Source organism: Silene latifolia, chromosome 2 (genome assembly GCF_048544455.1).
Source record: "Silene latifolia isolate original U9 population chromosome 2, ASM4854445v1, whole genome shotgun sequence".
Taxonomy (NCBI): domain Eukaryota; kingdom Viridiplantae; phylum Streptophyta; class Magnoliopsida; order Caryophyllales; family Caryophyllaceae; genus Silene; species Silene latifolia.
In genome coordinates this window covers 173,139,193-173,156,362 of record NC_133527.1, presented here as the reverse complement: position 1 = coordinate 173,156,362, position 17,170 = coordinate 173,139,193, and the positions used below count along the sequence as shown (strand labels likewise).

The window sequence follows — 17,170 nt, the reverse complement described above, 5'->3', positions numbered from 1 at the left end:
CTGCAGGTGTTCACGAATACACTGTCAACTACGAGGTTGAGTAGGAAACTAAACATTGAATAAAAATACAGCAACCTGCAAATAGATTCCACAATCACATTTTGTCCACTTCCCACCACGGCACACACCCACTTCTAGACACACAGTCATACTCCACTTCTAGACACAGTCATACTCCAGGACACACAGTCCCGCCTCAGACACATAGTCTGGATGTACTGAACGCACAGTCCCGCCTCAGACACACAGTCTGGATACACACAAAACTCATCTCACAACTCCAACAACAATCAATAATAATGACATAAGACAGAAAATCCAGAAAGATAATAAAAGATCGTTGTAAACAGTTAAACACAACCCTAACCTATACACCGCCTCATACATTTAATCCATCTTTAGCAATAACAGAAATAAGACAAGATTGAGTAGTTTCCTACCTGGCAAGCAAATCCAACTAAAATCCGATTTAAAGAATTCCTTCCACGTAACCGTCACCTAACAAATATAATAATATTTGTAATTACTATTTATTCTAATTACGAAACAATTAATCTTATTACAAATAATACGTAATTATTATAATTAAACTAGTTATACATTTCGTAATTTAATTTAATAAATTCCCGTCTCAACCCGATTCAAACCCAAGTATACCCATGTAAAGATTGTAAACCCCAAGTCAACCCCATATAAATTCTTATAAACTAACCCACTTGACTCCTCCAACATACACGTCTTACACCGTGTATCCACACAACCCGTAAGCCCGGCAGCCCACTGACCACCACCTAATCAGCCACCTCACTCACCTACCATCGAACGCACCACCAGTCCTAACCTGCACCCTCGACAACCCCAACCACGGTTCCCACGCAGCTTAAACACTAACAACATTCGAACCCGACGCAACGTATATAAAAGACACGGTTTTAACCACTATTCACGACCACCACCACCCTTTTTCACCACCAACTCAACCACCCATGACCACGGGTTCAGCCAACCCTAACCACCGCCATCACCCTCCACACCACAAAAACACGCCCTAGCCAACCAACACCATGGACACCAACAACAACAATATACACGCGACAACTCCGGCAACCACCCCACAAGACACCACCTTAAACTCCCCCTGAGCCGACACAACCAGTAACGGCCAACCACCATGCCCTATTTACCCTACTCACGACACCCACAGCCACAACACTCACGATAACATACAGCGACAACCAACCTTTCGAATTTACGGCACCACCATGCAAAACACCACCCTTGACCACCTACGACCACCCAATGGCGTCGACTAACCACCCTGAGCCAACCCCAACCCATGTCCAGGTCAGATAAGTCAAGGCCAAGGTTTTAAACCATTTAAACCCATATTACAACCCTTTCAAACCACCCTCGAAAACACCCTTCGAACACCCCTTTCCCGTCGGTCAATGGTGGTCAACCGGAGGTCCGGTCACACCCTGGTAGTCCATGGTCATGGTCACGGTCACGGCTAACCTTACGGTGGTCTAGAAAGCGAGTTATGGTAGTCATAAAATCAATACATTAAATTATAAGACGGTCTTACCTCGGAGCGATAATAAATCTAATTCTCCTTCTTTTCTCTTCTATATCTCCTCCGTATAAATTACTCAGATTTTTATGAAGAATAAGGTCTATAGTTGTATCTTTCCATCTATTTATATAGGTAGGTTAAGGTTATAAGAATCTAATTAGGAAATATGTAATTTACTATATTATTAATATTATACAATTATTATTATTATTATTATTATTATTATTATTATTATTATTATTATTATTATTATTTTTTATTATTATTATTATTATTATTTTTTATTATTATAAGATGCGCGCAACTTTCATTAAAATAAAAATATAAGTTTACATGAAATTGGTGTTATTATTATTATTATTATTATTATTATTTTTATTATAAAATGCGCGCAGCTTTCATTATAATAAAAATAAAAGGTTTACATGAAATTGGTGGGGAGCCGAGAAACAAGATGGGCTCCCACACCCTTATTATTATTATTATTATTATTATTATTATTATTATTATTATTATTATTATTATTATTATTATTATTATTATTATTATTATTATTATTATTATTATTATTATTATTATTATTATTGTTATTGTTATTATTGTTATTATTGTTATTATTATTGTTATTGTTATTATTATTGTTATTATTGTTATTGTTGTTGTTGTTGTTGTTATTGTTATTGTTATTGTTATTGTTGTTATTGTTATTGTTATTATTATTATTGTTATTATTATTATTATTATTAAATCCCAATACAATTTCTGACCAACACACATACTAGGCCAATAAAATCGGTCCACATACCTATGGCAGACGGCCAAAATCCTTGTTGCCTTTAAGTCCAATTCCCGATTTTCTTATTTATTTTCTTATTTAATTAACATCTTATTTGCAATTATTATTATAAATGTCATTAACTAATTATTTGAATTTCATAAATTATTCTTATAAATACTTATCAAATTACGGGGTATTATGTACTTGGCCGAGTATCTCACTACTCGGCCGAGTATTTCTGGATAGTAACCTGACCAGAAAACACACGACACCCTACTCGGCCGATTTAGCCCTACCCAGTCGAGTAAACTAGACTTAGAAAACCGTGGTATTACAGTCTTCCCTCCTTAAAACGAACTTCGTCCTCGAAGTTCACACCCATCCTATATAGCATGCTCACATACCACTTCATTAACTAACACCACTCAACTCTCATACTCCAACCTTGACACTCACTCACCCAACAACGCCTACCTCAACAACGCAGTTCGCAATATAGCATCAACAATGGAATAGCCCTCCTAACTCTTTTCCAACAGTTATAACTTATATGTTTCGACGACTATGATTTGTCATCCATTATAGGTGTTAATAACTTATAAGTTTCGACGACTATGATTTGTCATCAGCTACCAAGTGTTTTAAGGATAGGGTTGTACTTTGCGATGACTGTGCTTTGATTTGTCATCCATTACATGCACGAGGTAATATCACTGTCCAAATAAAAACATTTACGTTATTTTATAAAACTTTCTTTGATTTTATCTTTAATAGATTTTCATGTGTTCGTTTACATAGATTTTGGAAATCAAGATGGGAAAAAATTATATTTTCTTTTATGTATTTGTGGCAATGCGAGAAATGTGAACGAGAACGAGATATGTTTGTTGAATCATAATAAGCCCCCATTTAATGCCTGTAATAGTTACGACTTCCATCTTGTTGTTTCCATGGGTGGTCCTGATTATTATCGGTGACAGAGTTATCTTCTAACTGAAAGTGGCCATCTTTACATGGATAGGGCTGTTGCTTGTGGTGAGTCTTCAATTTTTTTTTTCTCGTGTTAGATTTTTCGATTTATTCCTACAATGACATTGTTTTGTTTCTGCAACTGCTATGAAAGATATTAACATTGTCATATCTTGGGATTGTGAGAGTGTGATGTTGAAGATGTTGGTCATGTGTTGGTTTTGTTGTAACCAGTGATGTAGGTTATGCTACCGAGTTTATATTGGATGAGACAACCAATTTTATTCTCCGGATTAAACTAGGAAGTCCGTTGAAATTATGTGTTTGCTGAGTTGGTGGATGATTTTTTCAATCATGTGCAATCGACGCTCGATCTAGCAATAGAGAAAATTATTTGTGAAAATGCCGGAACAAAGACTTGTCTTGAACTCAAGCTACTGGCTGGAACTTTCAAAACCTTCGAAGAGGAAATTATGGATACGTTTTGGGATAGCGCAGCTTCTTCTTATGTGTTGAATATCACTGGCCTCGCCAATTTGATTTTTATAAGATGTATGTGCTGCCTATTCCTTTTTTGTGTTTGATGGACAATTTGATCTTCCATACTCAATTTGGTCCACTTGTCATCTAGTAATTTGTCTCATCGTTTTTTCTTGGTCTTTGTGCCAAAACCAAAGCACTACAATAAACTGACACTTACGCCACAAATTATGTTACAGGAATGTATAATTCGTGCCGTAGGTTTACCTGGCGATGGGAAAATTCATTCAATGCCTTAGCAAAAAAAAAATTATGCGCCTGGACAACATTTCCCGTTGCCAAAATTCACTTGCGCCAAAAATTAGGCTATAGACGTGGCTAATAATTATTCTTGCCACGAAATATGTAACACCCGTGGCTAAAATGTATTTAGCCATGAATTTTTCCCCTAGCAAATACTTTTTTTTGCCACTTGCATCTTACTATTGGATTAGTTGTTTTATTGTCGTATTCGTACTATCCTAGTCAATTTTCGTAGTTATATTATGGTAATTAACGAACAAAAACAAACAATACAATAAATATGTACAACAATAAAAACAAACGAAAAGACGGAAAATAAAAAGGAGAAGGAGAGATTATTCCACTCTCAAGCTACATGTGAATTGGGACACCGTCTTGGGTCGTTAATGATTTATCATGCAAGTCGATTAGAGGTATGATTGTTTTCAACAATTGATTTTCACGTTTATTGCATTGGTTGTTATCAATAGAAGATTTGAAGGGTCAAACAAAGTCTGTTTTCTACGTTCTTGGATGTTTTAGAATCGTGAGAGTGTGAAGTATTTGAATGTGCAAACAAACAGAATAAAATATGAGCATAGATGGAAGAAAAATGAAGGAGAACAGTACCTCAGGAACAAACACGAAAAATGAACAAATTGATGTTCTATTTTTTGTCTGAATTTGTGCATGAGATTAGGGTCTGTTTGCTGGGTTTCTGGGTGTTAATATGAGGTGAATATAGGGTGTTATTAAGGGTTCTAAAGTGTGGTGAAGGGGTGGCTAGATTTGTCGTGAGACTCCAAATTAACAATTTATAATCTACTACAAACTCTAACAATAGCAAGGGTAAGTAGAGTTCAATCCCACAAGGAAAGTCTATGTTTAGTGCGTGTATATGTAAATAGTTATAATGTGATTAATCAATTTAGTGGGTGTTTGTGATTTGAGTCTAAATCTAACAAACTAAATGATTAAAAGATTGGAGTAAATCAAATTATAAAAAGGTATCGGGTCTTACAATTTCCACAAATGATATAGATTTTATCATTGACTCCTTTAGACTATTGTTACTCTTAAATACTTTGTTGTGAAAATATAATTTTCTACTTCTCCTTTTTTTAGTTATTCACTGCGAAAAGCGCACATAAACAACCTTTATGGTGATGACAATTTATTCCAAGCGTATCTAAATACGATCATGCCATAGATTATAACTACAGAAGCCAACAAAGATGAATAAATGCATACACAACCTGTTCTACACTTTAATTATTCATATGATTAATATTTTCTTACAATTCATTAATGATGAAAAGCATACAATTGATGAACAATAGTTGCTACTAATGTCTAGGCCAGTGAACAAAAGATTCAAATTCCTAAACTAGCAATAGATTAATGATAAAACGAATTAGCTGATCAAACTAGTAAGAAGTAATCACTAAAATAAACTAAAAATTGGAAATTATTTTGTGTTCCTAGTGATTAAACGTAGAAGAGTATATCGAAATTGACAACATCTCCTTATATAGGCCTTCAAGGAGAATCTCCACAATGCCTCATAAAACATGAACATAATTGACGAAATAAAGGAGAATTAAAAGAGTCGTCGGAATCCAATGTTGAGCCGCTCCAAGCGGCTACAAGTTCAAGAGTTTTTGTTATGCTGCTCCAAGCGGCATTTTCTCATGACGCTGTTGGAGTAGGTGCCTTCCTCAATAGTGCATCTACATAATAAATTTCATAAACAGAATATTAGGGATATAATATTTATTTTATACTCGTCAGTTGATCAACGTATATCGTTAGACGTTACTGTCGTGTGACGACGGTGTTTAACTGATCTCTTTTGGTCACACCTATAGAATGATACCCAAATAAAAAAATTAATTATTTATATAAAGATATATTTAATTAGTCCCTTGAATAATGTGACTAAAGAATTAGTCATGTGAGTTTGTTTTTAAGACGAGTTTGGAACTCGGGCCAAGAGAGTTTATTATTCAATTATATGATATCTGACTAATAAAATTTTAATATGTTTAAAATTAAATAATATTTAGAAATTAATAGTTAATTTACTAAATAATATATTATTTATGCATATGTTGTGAGGCGGAGTTAATTAGTTAATTAAAGTTACAAAGGGTTGTAATATTAACTAATTGGATTTTATAACACACTTTATATATTGATAAAATATTCAAGTGACACTTAAAAGTTAGGTGTGTATTGGTTGTTAATTTGTATTATGTAAGTGTTAAATAATGAAATTAATATTTAATTATATATAGGATAATTAAATATAAGACTAATATGTATTTGAGGGACAAATGTCAAAAATCAAAATGGACCCAAATGACCCACATGAGCCGTGTAAGCGAGGAGTGTTTTACACTCTAAAGTTTTGTCAATTTGTTGAAAAAAATGATGCTTGACCATGTGCATGTGCTTTGTCACAATCACTCAATTGTTTACATTTGAGTTTCCTATAAATACCCATTAGAGCACCTCCAACTATGAGTAAGGCAGTACGCGAAAAATTGAGGAAGAGGAAAGTTGAGGAACAAAAGCTCTCCAACCATGAATATGGTATCGCGGAAAAGTGAGGAAGAATGAGGAAGAAAACGCAGTGCGGAATATCAAGGAACAAAACGCGGTGCGTGAAACCAAAATTCTAAATTATTTTTTTTTTACACAATCCAAGGTAGGGGGCCCACCTTTGGTGGAGATTATGTTAATTCATGTTTGTATTTTGTTACTATTTTGTCTTCAAATTTTATTTTTCCCAATAATTAATATGTAACTAATTTATTTAAAAATAATAATTACACCATAATTTGTATCTTTTTTTTCTCTTCAAATAGGTAGTAATATTGATATATATCCACACACTTTTCCTTCTCTTCCTTCTTTGATGTTTTTTGACTCTCTTACATATCGTTTTTTAATAGACGTTTAAGAATCGTAATTTATGGGGTAATTGAATAACATTGATAAAAACGATTACATTGATAACTGACAACTGACAACACATAAATAAAACTGACAAAAAATAAAGCTAACACGTAAATAAAGCTGACGAAAATAAAGCTAACACATAAATAAAGGTGACAACTCATGACAACGCCACTAATTAATTCCTTAGTCAGTGGAATAACCTTCTGATGAAGAATCCTTTGGCTTCCATAACTCCTCCTCTTGATAACTGAAATAAATCTCGTATAAATCGATCTTCTCAAGCGGGCCTGCGAATATCTGACCGGTGGCCGAGCATAGGTGATGTATAGTCATGGGAGGGATGATCGTTTCACACCTCTTGAATAACTCAATAACCTCAGCCTCTAGATTGCTTAATTCATTCCTCTTCAATATGACAATTTCTGAATAAGAACATAAAGGTATAAAGTTAAGAAAAGCAAAAGCGAAAATGTATATTATAACGAGTTAATTATAACACATATTTGTACCTCTGGTTATGTTTTCATCAGGAACGTGTGGATTATTGTGTCTGTAACGCGGTCCCATCATTAGTGCTAGTGACGTGAGACGGGGTTCACCTCGTTGCAAGAAGTTCCAAATAACGTCATTATTCAGCACTATCGTTAGGCGGTGGAATAATCCCTTGAATCCATTAACAATTTCATCAATTTTATTTTGTAAATAATGAACCTCTTCAACATTATTCATAGGCATAATGAAGAATAAAGAAAATGATAAGAGAGATTTTAGAGAGAATAAAGAAGAGAAGGGGAGTTGTGTGCAAATTATGGGTTGGTGAAGCTCACTTTAAATAGAGAAGAGATTAGGGCTTGTTCTATCCAGATTACGGATAAATTTGGATAAACGATATCCCAGTTGTTTGATCGTGGTTGGCCTATCAAGATTACAGATAAGATTGGATAAATTTTGATAAACGATATCCCAGTTGTTTGATCGTGGTTGGCCTATCAAGATTACAGATAAGATTGGATAAATTTGGATAAACGATATCCCAGTTGTTTGATCGTGGTTGGCCTATCAAGATTACAGATAAGATTGGATAAATTTGGATAAACGATATCCCAATTGTTTGATCGTGGTTGGTCTATCTAGATTACAGATAAGATTGGATAAATATCGATAAATGAGATCCTAGTTGTTTGATCATGGTTGGTTCTATCCAGATTACGGATAAGATTGGATAATATCCCAGTTGTTTGATCATGATTGGTCTAACTAGATTACAATTCATAGTTTTTTCTCTATAAATAACTATTAATATTGACATATATCAACACACCATTTTCTTTCTTACTTGTTTTATTTCCTTTACCCTCTAAAAAAATTTCTAATTTTATCATGGATCCTTATAAAACTGAAATGTTAGAAATTTTAAGGATAATGAAAGATAACAATTTGATTCCTCGAGTGGTAGAGTCAAATCCACAAAATGTCTCTGAAAGTTATCCACAAAATAACTCAATTACTCCAGAATATGACCTTAATCAAAATTATAATCCTTCCCCACAAAATATCCAAAATTATTCAAATTATGAACAAAGTTATCCACAAATTTCATCCCAAATGCCGTCAATTAACTTATCTGAAAATTCTATGAGTGATTGGGATAATGAGGTTGAACAAAACCAAGTACCTGAAACTCAAACTGTAACTGTAACTGTAACTGAACGATCAAAACCACCATCAAGATGGTCAGTTCAAGAAGATGAAGCACTCATTTCATCTTTTATAAGACATTCAACTGATAATAGGATCGGCACAAATCAAAAGAAAGATGCACTTTGGATTAAAGTCAAAAAGTTATTTGATGAAGCACGTAAAGCTAATCCAGCTCTCATGCCTAAAGATAGAAATCCAGGCATGTTAGGTGGTCGCTTTCGTAGAATATCTGCCGGTGTTATGAAATGGGTTGGTTGTTATGAAGAAGCTCTTAGGAGAAAATCTAGTGGAATGAACGAGGAAGATGTAATTCAAGAAGCTCACGCACTTCATGATGAAACAGAGGGTAAGTTTCAATATGAACGTGCATGGATTTTGTTAAAAAAATATCCTAAATGGAAAGAAATTGTCGGGCGCTATGTTGAAGACAACATTGGTACCAGTGCAAGAAAAAATAAGTCTCGAAAGACTATGTCTATTGATGATGTTGATATTAATGAGTGTCCTGATCCAGATACCCCTACATTTGGTAGTGACCCTGACTCAGCGGGTAGTGGTAAGAGATTCAGGTTAAATGATGGCGGATTTTCTACACCAAATAGTGGAGACGATGAAGTAGATATGAATAGGCAACGCCCTCAAGGTATAAAGGCAGCTAAAAAGAACAAAGGAAAAATGAAAGTAGGCGAGGTTGCCTATTTAGCTGAAAGCATTGACCGATTTGGTGACCGTTTTGGTGAAAAAAAGTCTGGCGATGCGGAATTGCAATGGGAGAAAATAAAATATCAAAATAAAAAGATAGATATGAGGGCTGAGCAAATGGCTCTCGCTAATAAGAAGCTCCAACAGGATGAAAGGTTGTACAAATGGAATGCATATCAATCTTTAGCATCAAGGAATAATTTAACTCCGGCGGAAGAACAATGGAAATTATCACTGTTTCAAGACTTGCAAAACAGCTAGATTATTAGAGTGTTGTCTTTTCGTTTTCCAGAGTGTTGTCTTTTCGTTTTCCAGAGTGTTGTCTTTTCGTTTTCCAGAGTATTGTCTTTTTGTTTTCCAGAGTGTTGTCTTTTGTAATATATTGTATTAATGTAGGCTTGTAAAATATTGTTTTAATGAAATCCTAGTTGTTTGATCATGGTTGGTTCTATCTAGATTACGGATAAGATTGGATAATATCGATTGGATAAATGAAATCTCAGTTGTTTGCTCATGATTGGTTCTATCTAGATTACGGATAAGATTGGATATTTCTCGTATCTATATATATATATATACTTAATCTCTTAGTTGTATTATTCATCACACTCATCTTTCTTCTTTTTCACCTCAAATGGATTTTTTATTTGAATTCTCATCATCTTCATCCTCTAGTGATGACAATAATGAAAATGAAAATGAAATAATAGAAGAAGCTATTGTTCCTGTTATATCTCAAGCATCTCGAATAATCAATCGTAATCGTCGAAGACGTCCTTATCAAAGAAGGTACATTGAGAGGAATCGTGAAACTGGTCACGAGAACCTCTACAATGACTACTTCTCCCCTAATCCTACCTATCCTCCAAACTTGTTCCGGCGTAGATTTCGAATGCATCGACATGTATTCCTTCGCCTAGTGCAAGCAGCGGAAGCCTATGATACATTTTTTGCTCCAGGTCCTGACGGAAGTGGTAGAGTGTCAATATCATCTTTGCAGAAGTGCACAACAGCCTTACGCATGTTAGCGTATGGAGAAGGAGCAGATAGAACAGATGAGTATTGTCGGCTTGGTGAATCAACAACATTTGTTGCATTAGAAAAATTTACTGAAGCTGTTATCGATGCATTTGGAGAAGAGTACTTATGATCACCTAATGCAAACGACCTCCAAAGGCTCCTACAAATCGGTGCTCATCGAGGGTTCCCTGGAATGATGGGAAGTATTGATTGCATGCATTGGCAATGGAAGAATTGCCCGGTTGGTTGGAGGGGGATGTATCAAGGCCGAAGTGGTAGAGCTACTGTCATTCTTGAAGCAGTTGCCTCACAAGACCTTTGGATATGGCATTCTTTTTTTGGGATTCCAGGGTCTTGTAATGACTTGACTGTACTCCATCGCTCTCCTATTTTTGATGATATGATGAATGGGCGAGCACCTCGTGTTAACTATATGGTTAATGGAAAGCATTATAACATGGGGTATTATCTAACCGATGGGATCTATCCACAGTGGACGACCTTCATACAATCAATTCCACTCCCACAAACACCCAAGGATAGATTATTTGCAGAGCGTCAAGAAGCGGCTCGTAAAGATGTTGAGCGGGCGTTCGGCGTACTACAAGCTAGATTTGCAGTTATTCGTAAACCAGCACTTACTTGGAGCGAGCAACTGATGCGCAAAATTTTAAAATGTTGCATCATAATACATAACATGGTAGTGGAAGATGAAAGGGATACGTATGCTAACTACTCCGACCCTACTGAGTTCGACAATAACGGGAATGAGGAAGGTCATCTTAATGTTGAAGATCCCGAGTATGAAGTTGGATATACAGCTCCTATAACTGCGTATATTCAAAACAGAAATCGTATAAGAAATGCAAGGGCACATCAAGTCCTAAGAGCAGATCTAATTGAAAATATCTGGCAAAAATTTGGTGACCACAACTAATATTGTATTATTTTCTTTTTCAACGGTATTTTAATTTATTGTATTTTCTTTATCGTTTTAATTTATCTATGTAATATTGGTATTTTTTTTAAATATTGTATTAATGTATCCTTGTAAAATAATGTTTTAAATTTTAAATTTTTATGTTTTAGAAATTGTCTTAGAAAATATTTTTTTTTTAAGAGAAAAAACGTTTTAACCTTTTTTTCTATAATAAAACTGAAATCGATTAATTATCGAGTTGAAAACCCGAACAAATTACGAAAATAGATTTTAATGTAAAAAAAATGTGTGCGGTATGTTAAAGTAAGAGAGATAAATGATGAAAGAGGGTGATGAGGAATAAGTGTAAATTATTGTTGGAGAAGTGTTTTGGTTGTAAATTGAAAAGTTGAGGAATAATGAGGTGGATGAGTGAGAAGTGATAAGAGAGAGTGGGATGAGGAGGTGAGAAAATCATGGTTGGAGATGGTCTTACACACCATTTACATGTGACAATTTTGGGACAAAAATTGGTCATAAAAAGCCTACTTGGGCCGTGTAAGAGGAGAGAAAAAGGGAGAAAATTGTTCTTCAATTTTCATCTTATATTCACATCAAAATTCACCTAAAATTATATACATCATGTATTATACTAAGAGTAGTATTATTACATATATTATTTGAGGATTGTACTTAGTGTTTATCTAGTTAATAAAGCTAAGTATTTTTTGCTAGTCTTGGGTTTGCACTTGAAGGAGGTTTCCTACTTTTGGAACTTTGGGTAGGAGGATCATCCATCTATTATTAGGCTCAAGAACAACAAAGGAAGGTGTCCTTGTTGTGCCCATATATTTCGGCCATTTCTACAAGGTGAGGAATTTTTTTTTCTCTTCTTATTTCTAACTTACCTTTTGCATGCATGTTATAAGACCATATTAAACTAAGTTAAGAAGTAACTTGGCATCTAATTAGAGGAGTCTAAATAGAGTCTTATTCCAAACAAGTGGTATGAGAGCATTGTTAATACATGCATGTCGATTTTAAGACGGTTTTATCACTTTATGAGATAAATGGATAAAATTGGAATTTGATGTTAGAATTAGTTTTTACTCAAAAATTTCTTTTGCATGTTATATTCTGGTCCTAAGGTGTTTAGGGTCAAAAATTTTAATTTTGTGGAATTTTATAGCTTATAATTGCATATTTTCGATTAAAATCTAGTTAAAATGCATTAATTTTAGTTAATTGTTAACAAAATTATGTTGCTTGTTAATTTTAAGCATGTTTATTCAAAAATAATAACTTTCATATTTTACTTATGAGAAGTAGAATTTAAAAAATTAATATGATTAATTTTCACATGATTATCAATTTTTATTTGATTAAAATTGATAAATAGTGGTTATTTTGTCAATAATAATTCATCGAATTTTTGGTCGAAATTTTTCCCATTTTTAGATACTAAAATTTGTTCTAAAATGTTCAAAATTTTTTTGAAGGTTTTATAACTTTTATGATTTAATTTGGAATTAAATCGTAAAAATTGTACAATTATCGATTAAATTGCGAAATTGCTAGAAATCGATTTTATGGGCTAAATTATTGACATGAACATGATTTTGGTATGGTACCAGAACGTAAAAAATTATTAGATTCAATTTTTTTCATAAAGGATGATTAAATTGATTTTATTTCATAAAAGTTATGATTTTAAGGGTAATTTTGGCTATAAAGATCAATTAACTTAATAAATCACCAAATAATAAATAGGGACTAATTTTTAGGGTTAGACAATATTAAAGTATAGGTTAATATTAAAACTGTTTTAATAGTTGATTATGGAATTTTTAATGGTAAAAAATGTCCAATTTATTCCGCAAAATCGAGCTCAAGTGATCGTTGTTGGTAAGTTAGGACGATTTGGAATGTTTTTGTTTTATTTTAATACATATTTATTATTCATGTTGGTTAATGGATTTTATTTATTAATCATCTAATTATTCCTAGTATGGTCATAGTTAGAATTCGGTATTACTCGCAATATATGGGAATATCGGTTGGTTTGTAATTTAAATACAATATCATATCGTCGATTTGTAATTAATTAATAGATTTATTTTATTTCTTTTAATTAATGTATGATATGAATAGCTATGTAATTTGTTTATAGTAGTTATTTATTTATTCATGCGTTTTCAAAAAGACGGAGTTTGCACGAGACGGTGTTATTTCGGAAAGGAGTTCTGAATTCCAAAAGATGGAGGTTCCTTGGAAGGCGTTCCAATGAAGACTCAAGGGATAAAGGAGTTGGTTTCCAAAGTGTAACAGTCCAGTTAATTAAATTAGCTAGATTTATTAGGTGGCCATACTAGGACTTTATTGCTTTATTACATGTTTATCATGCATTTATGCCAAATCGTCACAACATGCATTTTTATCATTTCATAGGAATGTTGTCAATTTACAATCATCTAGAATTCACCGTTTTAGTTCACTTAAAAGTGATAGATGATTAATTGACAAGATCTCTCACTTTAATTAAAATTGAGATTAGCCTTACCAATTAGTAGCACCTATGAATCCCTTTTTCATTAGGGCCACGCTCGCCTTAGCGGAGTGTTCCCTTTTTACGTTGGGTAAGTAGGGTAATAATTGTTGTTACGCATCAAAGTTGGTTGGAGTCAACGGGATGCAGAGACGAGTCTTAGTTCCGGGGATAGAGATGAATTTAAGAAATTTGTCGACCAAGAGTTCTAGGTGTAGAATCAGTTAAAAGTTAACTCACCAAATTTAATTAAGATTGGGATGTATCGGCTCACCATGATCGAAATTAATTAAAGACGGATCTTGGAATCGTTTATATAATTCAGTGGGAGATCATTATATAAATGCAACTTAACTTGTTAAATTTAAAATTGTTATGAAATATTATAGTATAATATTATATGGATGTTCATATCTTAGAATATTCTAGAGTGTATTATCTTATGGAAGCTTTACCCTCATTGTATGTGTATATATATCTCCTCATAATGGAATAATATTGAGTTCGGTCTCTCTTTTCTTCTTTGTACCTTCTCTCTATAATTATCTCTTGTTTTTATTTCACAACACATTATCAGCACGAGTCTCTAACCAAAACTGGTAAATCGAATTTAAACGGGAAACCATAATTCAGATCTGATAATCCGGAGGTTCGTATCAGATCTTATTATACTCCCTCCATTTCTTTATATATGACATTTTGTATTTACGAAGCCTTTGACTTTAATATTTACAAAAATATAATTGTTCAAAAAATATAAAAATGGTACCATTAAATTCCTTGCGAAAAACTCGTTCATATGATTATAAATATCATAATATTTAGTCTTATATTTTAAGGGGGCTGATTTATATCGACGACGTATTAAAAAAAAAGACGATAACTGCCCTTCCACTCATCCAACACTTTCTCTCTCTAAAAAAAATTCCTCTCAAATTCAACAAAAAATCAACTAAATTAAAAAAAAACCAACAACAGCAATTAGCAACATGACGGATCCCGAATCACCGGTACGTAAACAACTTAATCGCTTCATTATTTGCTTAATTTTCATTTTTTTGGGCATTGTTAATTCTATTCTATAGTTGATTTACTTCACGTATTAACTTAGTAGTAGCGAAATTGTGATTTTTTTTGCGTAAATCTGAAATTTGGCCTCCGAAAGTTGAACCATGGACCAAAGTTGGAAACCAACGTTCAGCCCATGGTCCAAACGTTGGAAACCAACGTTCAGCCCATGGTCCAAACGTTGGAAACCAACGTTCACCATGGTCCAAACGTTGGACTTCTACGTTTTTCATGGTCCAAACGTTGGATTTCCACGTTTGCCATGGTCCAAATGTTGGAATCCATTGTTTGGCCATGGTTGAACATTGGAAATCAATGTTTGGCCATGGTTGGACGTTGAGTTTTATTGTTTGGCCATGATTGAACGTTGGTTTTCCATGTTTGGCCATGGTTGAACGTTGCAAAATAATGTATGGCTATGGTCGATTGTTGAGTCTCGTGTTTTAGCCATGAATTACTCATTTTATTTTTATTTTCTTTCGTTTTACGCAATTTATTTAGGTTATGAATGTTTTTTATTGTCTTACTATAGTCCGTATTTCTTGTAACAGGATTCGTGGGAGACTTTTGGAGAGAATTCAATTGATTACAACCCGTTGTTCGAGACTACTATAGAATTCGAAATGCATGACGATGCTTTCAATTGGGCTAATAAAGTCGCATTCGAGAATGGGTTTGCTTTGGTTAAAGCAAATAACGGGGCTAAAAACAGAAAAAAGAACGGGTTATTGGCATGTTATTTTCGATGTAAAAGACATAGGTTACCAAAAAGATCGGATGATCTTGAAAAGCCAAGGAGGTCGCAAGTTTCGTATTTATGCCGTTCAAAATCTCGTGTCTAAAAATGATCAAGTAACGATAGTGTGGAACATTGTAACCTCCGAGGGTGGTGGACTACGCAACCACAACGTAGCCGTTTATAAGGACTGGATCGGCACTTTGCGGGATTGGATGCGGAAGAAAAGGTATATGTTAGGCAACAAACAATGGACGGGGTTCTACCGAGGGATATTAAAAATGGTCTTCATTTGAAAACCCCAGAAAAACCTCAACCGTCAAGCACCCAACTATATAATGAAACAAGGAAAATTAGGAAAGAAGTTAGGGGTAAAAGAAACACCGCTCAACAAATGTTGGCTCTAGCGGTAGAAGCGAAATCCGTCCATTGGCACGAGATTAATTCCGAGTCAAAAGAGTTGACTCACATTTTCATGGCACATCCTAATTCCGTGAAGTTGTTCTGGGCTTATCCTTACGTGGTTATCATGGATTCGATGTATAAAACCAACACTTAAAAGAATCCACTCATTGAGATGGTTGGTGTCACACCCACCGGATCGTCCTTCTTAATTGCATGTTTGATGATTCTTACCGATTCTGAGGAAAATTACAAGTGGCTGTTGAAGAAGTTAGCTGACATTTTAGATGTCAAGGGAGCGTCCCCTTCTGTTTTTGTCACTGACCGTGAATTGGGTTTGATCAACGCTCTTGGTGCAGTATTTCCCAGGGTTGATCATTTGTTGTGTCGATGGCATGTGAACAAAGCCATTAATGCAAAAGCCTTGGAATTCTACCTTACTGAGGGTATGAAGTCACATATCATCACAATTCCAGAAGACGGTTGGAATAAGATGATTAATGCACTTACCGAGGAATCGTTTCAGCATGCTTGGGTGTGTTTCAGTCGTAAGTGGAGATGTATATCCGATTATATATACAGAGAGCTTGGGGTGAACACGCATGGAAGTTTGTTTTATGTTATACAAACGAGGTCTTCCATCTTGATAACACGACAACTTCCCGTGTTGAGTCAGCACATTCTCTACTGAAGGCTTGGTTGAAATCTAGTCATATCACACTTGATATCATGTGGTCCCGTATCCACGGCATGCTAGAAGGTCAACACTCCAAGATTAAGAAAGAACTCGAAGATTAAATGGGTAAAACAAGGATAACATCCCATACTTTCTCCTTATTGCAAAGAAACGTGTCTACTAAGGCCATAGAGTTAATGGAGAAAGAACTTTTGAGAGGCCTTGTATTGGGTATTGGGTTGGAGGATGGATGCCGACACGTGCAGCGAACGACTCATGCATTACCTTGTGCATGCAATTTGGTATCTTTGCACAAAAGAGGTAGGAGGGTCCATCTCGAGGATATTCATGTCTT

General features: G+C 34.3%; 2 protein-coding genes across 2 annotated transcripts; both read left to right on the top strand.

The window, feature by feature from the left end:
* The first annotated feature begins 10,083 nt into the window (after positions 1 to 10,083).
* On the top strand, positions 10,084 to 10,599 carry LOC141641651 (uncharacterized). Its single transcript, XM_074450306.1, has one exon. It carries the CDS (start codon positions 10,084 to 10,086, stop codon positions 10,597 to 10,599), a length of 516 nt encoding a protein of 171 aa, XP_074306407.1.
* A 66-nt stretch (positions 10,600 to 10,665) lies between these two features.
* Positions 10,666 to 11,406, top strand: LOC141641650 (uncharacterized). Its single transcript, XM_074450305.1, has one exon. It carries the CDS (start codon positions 10,666 to 10,668, stop codon positions 11,404 to 11,406), a length of 741 nt encoding a protein of 246 aa, XP_074306406.1.
* Positions 11,407 to 17,170: the final 5,764 nt, after the last annotated feature.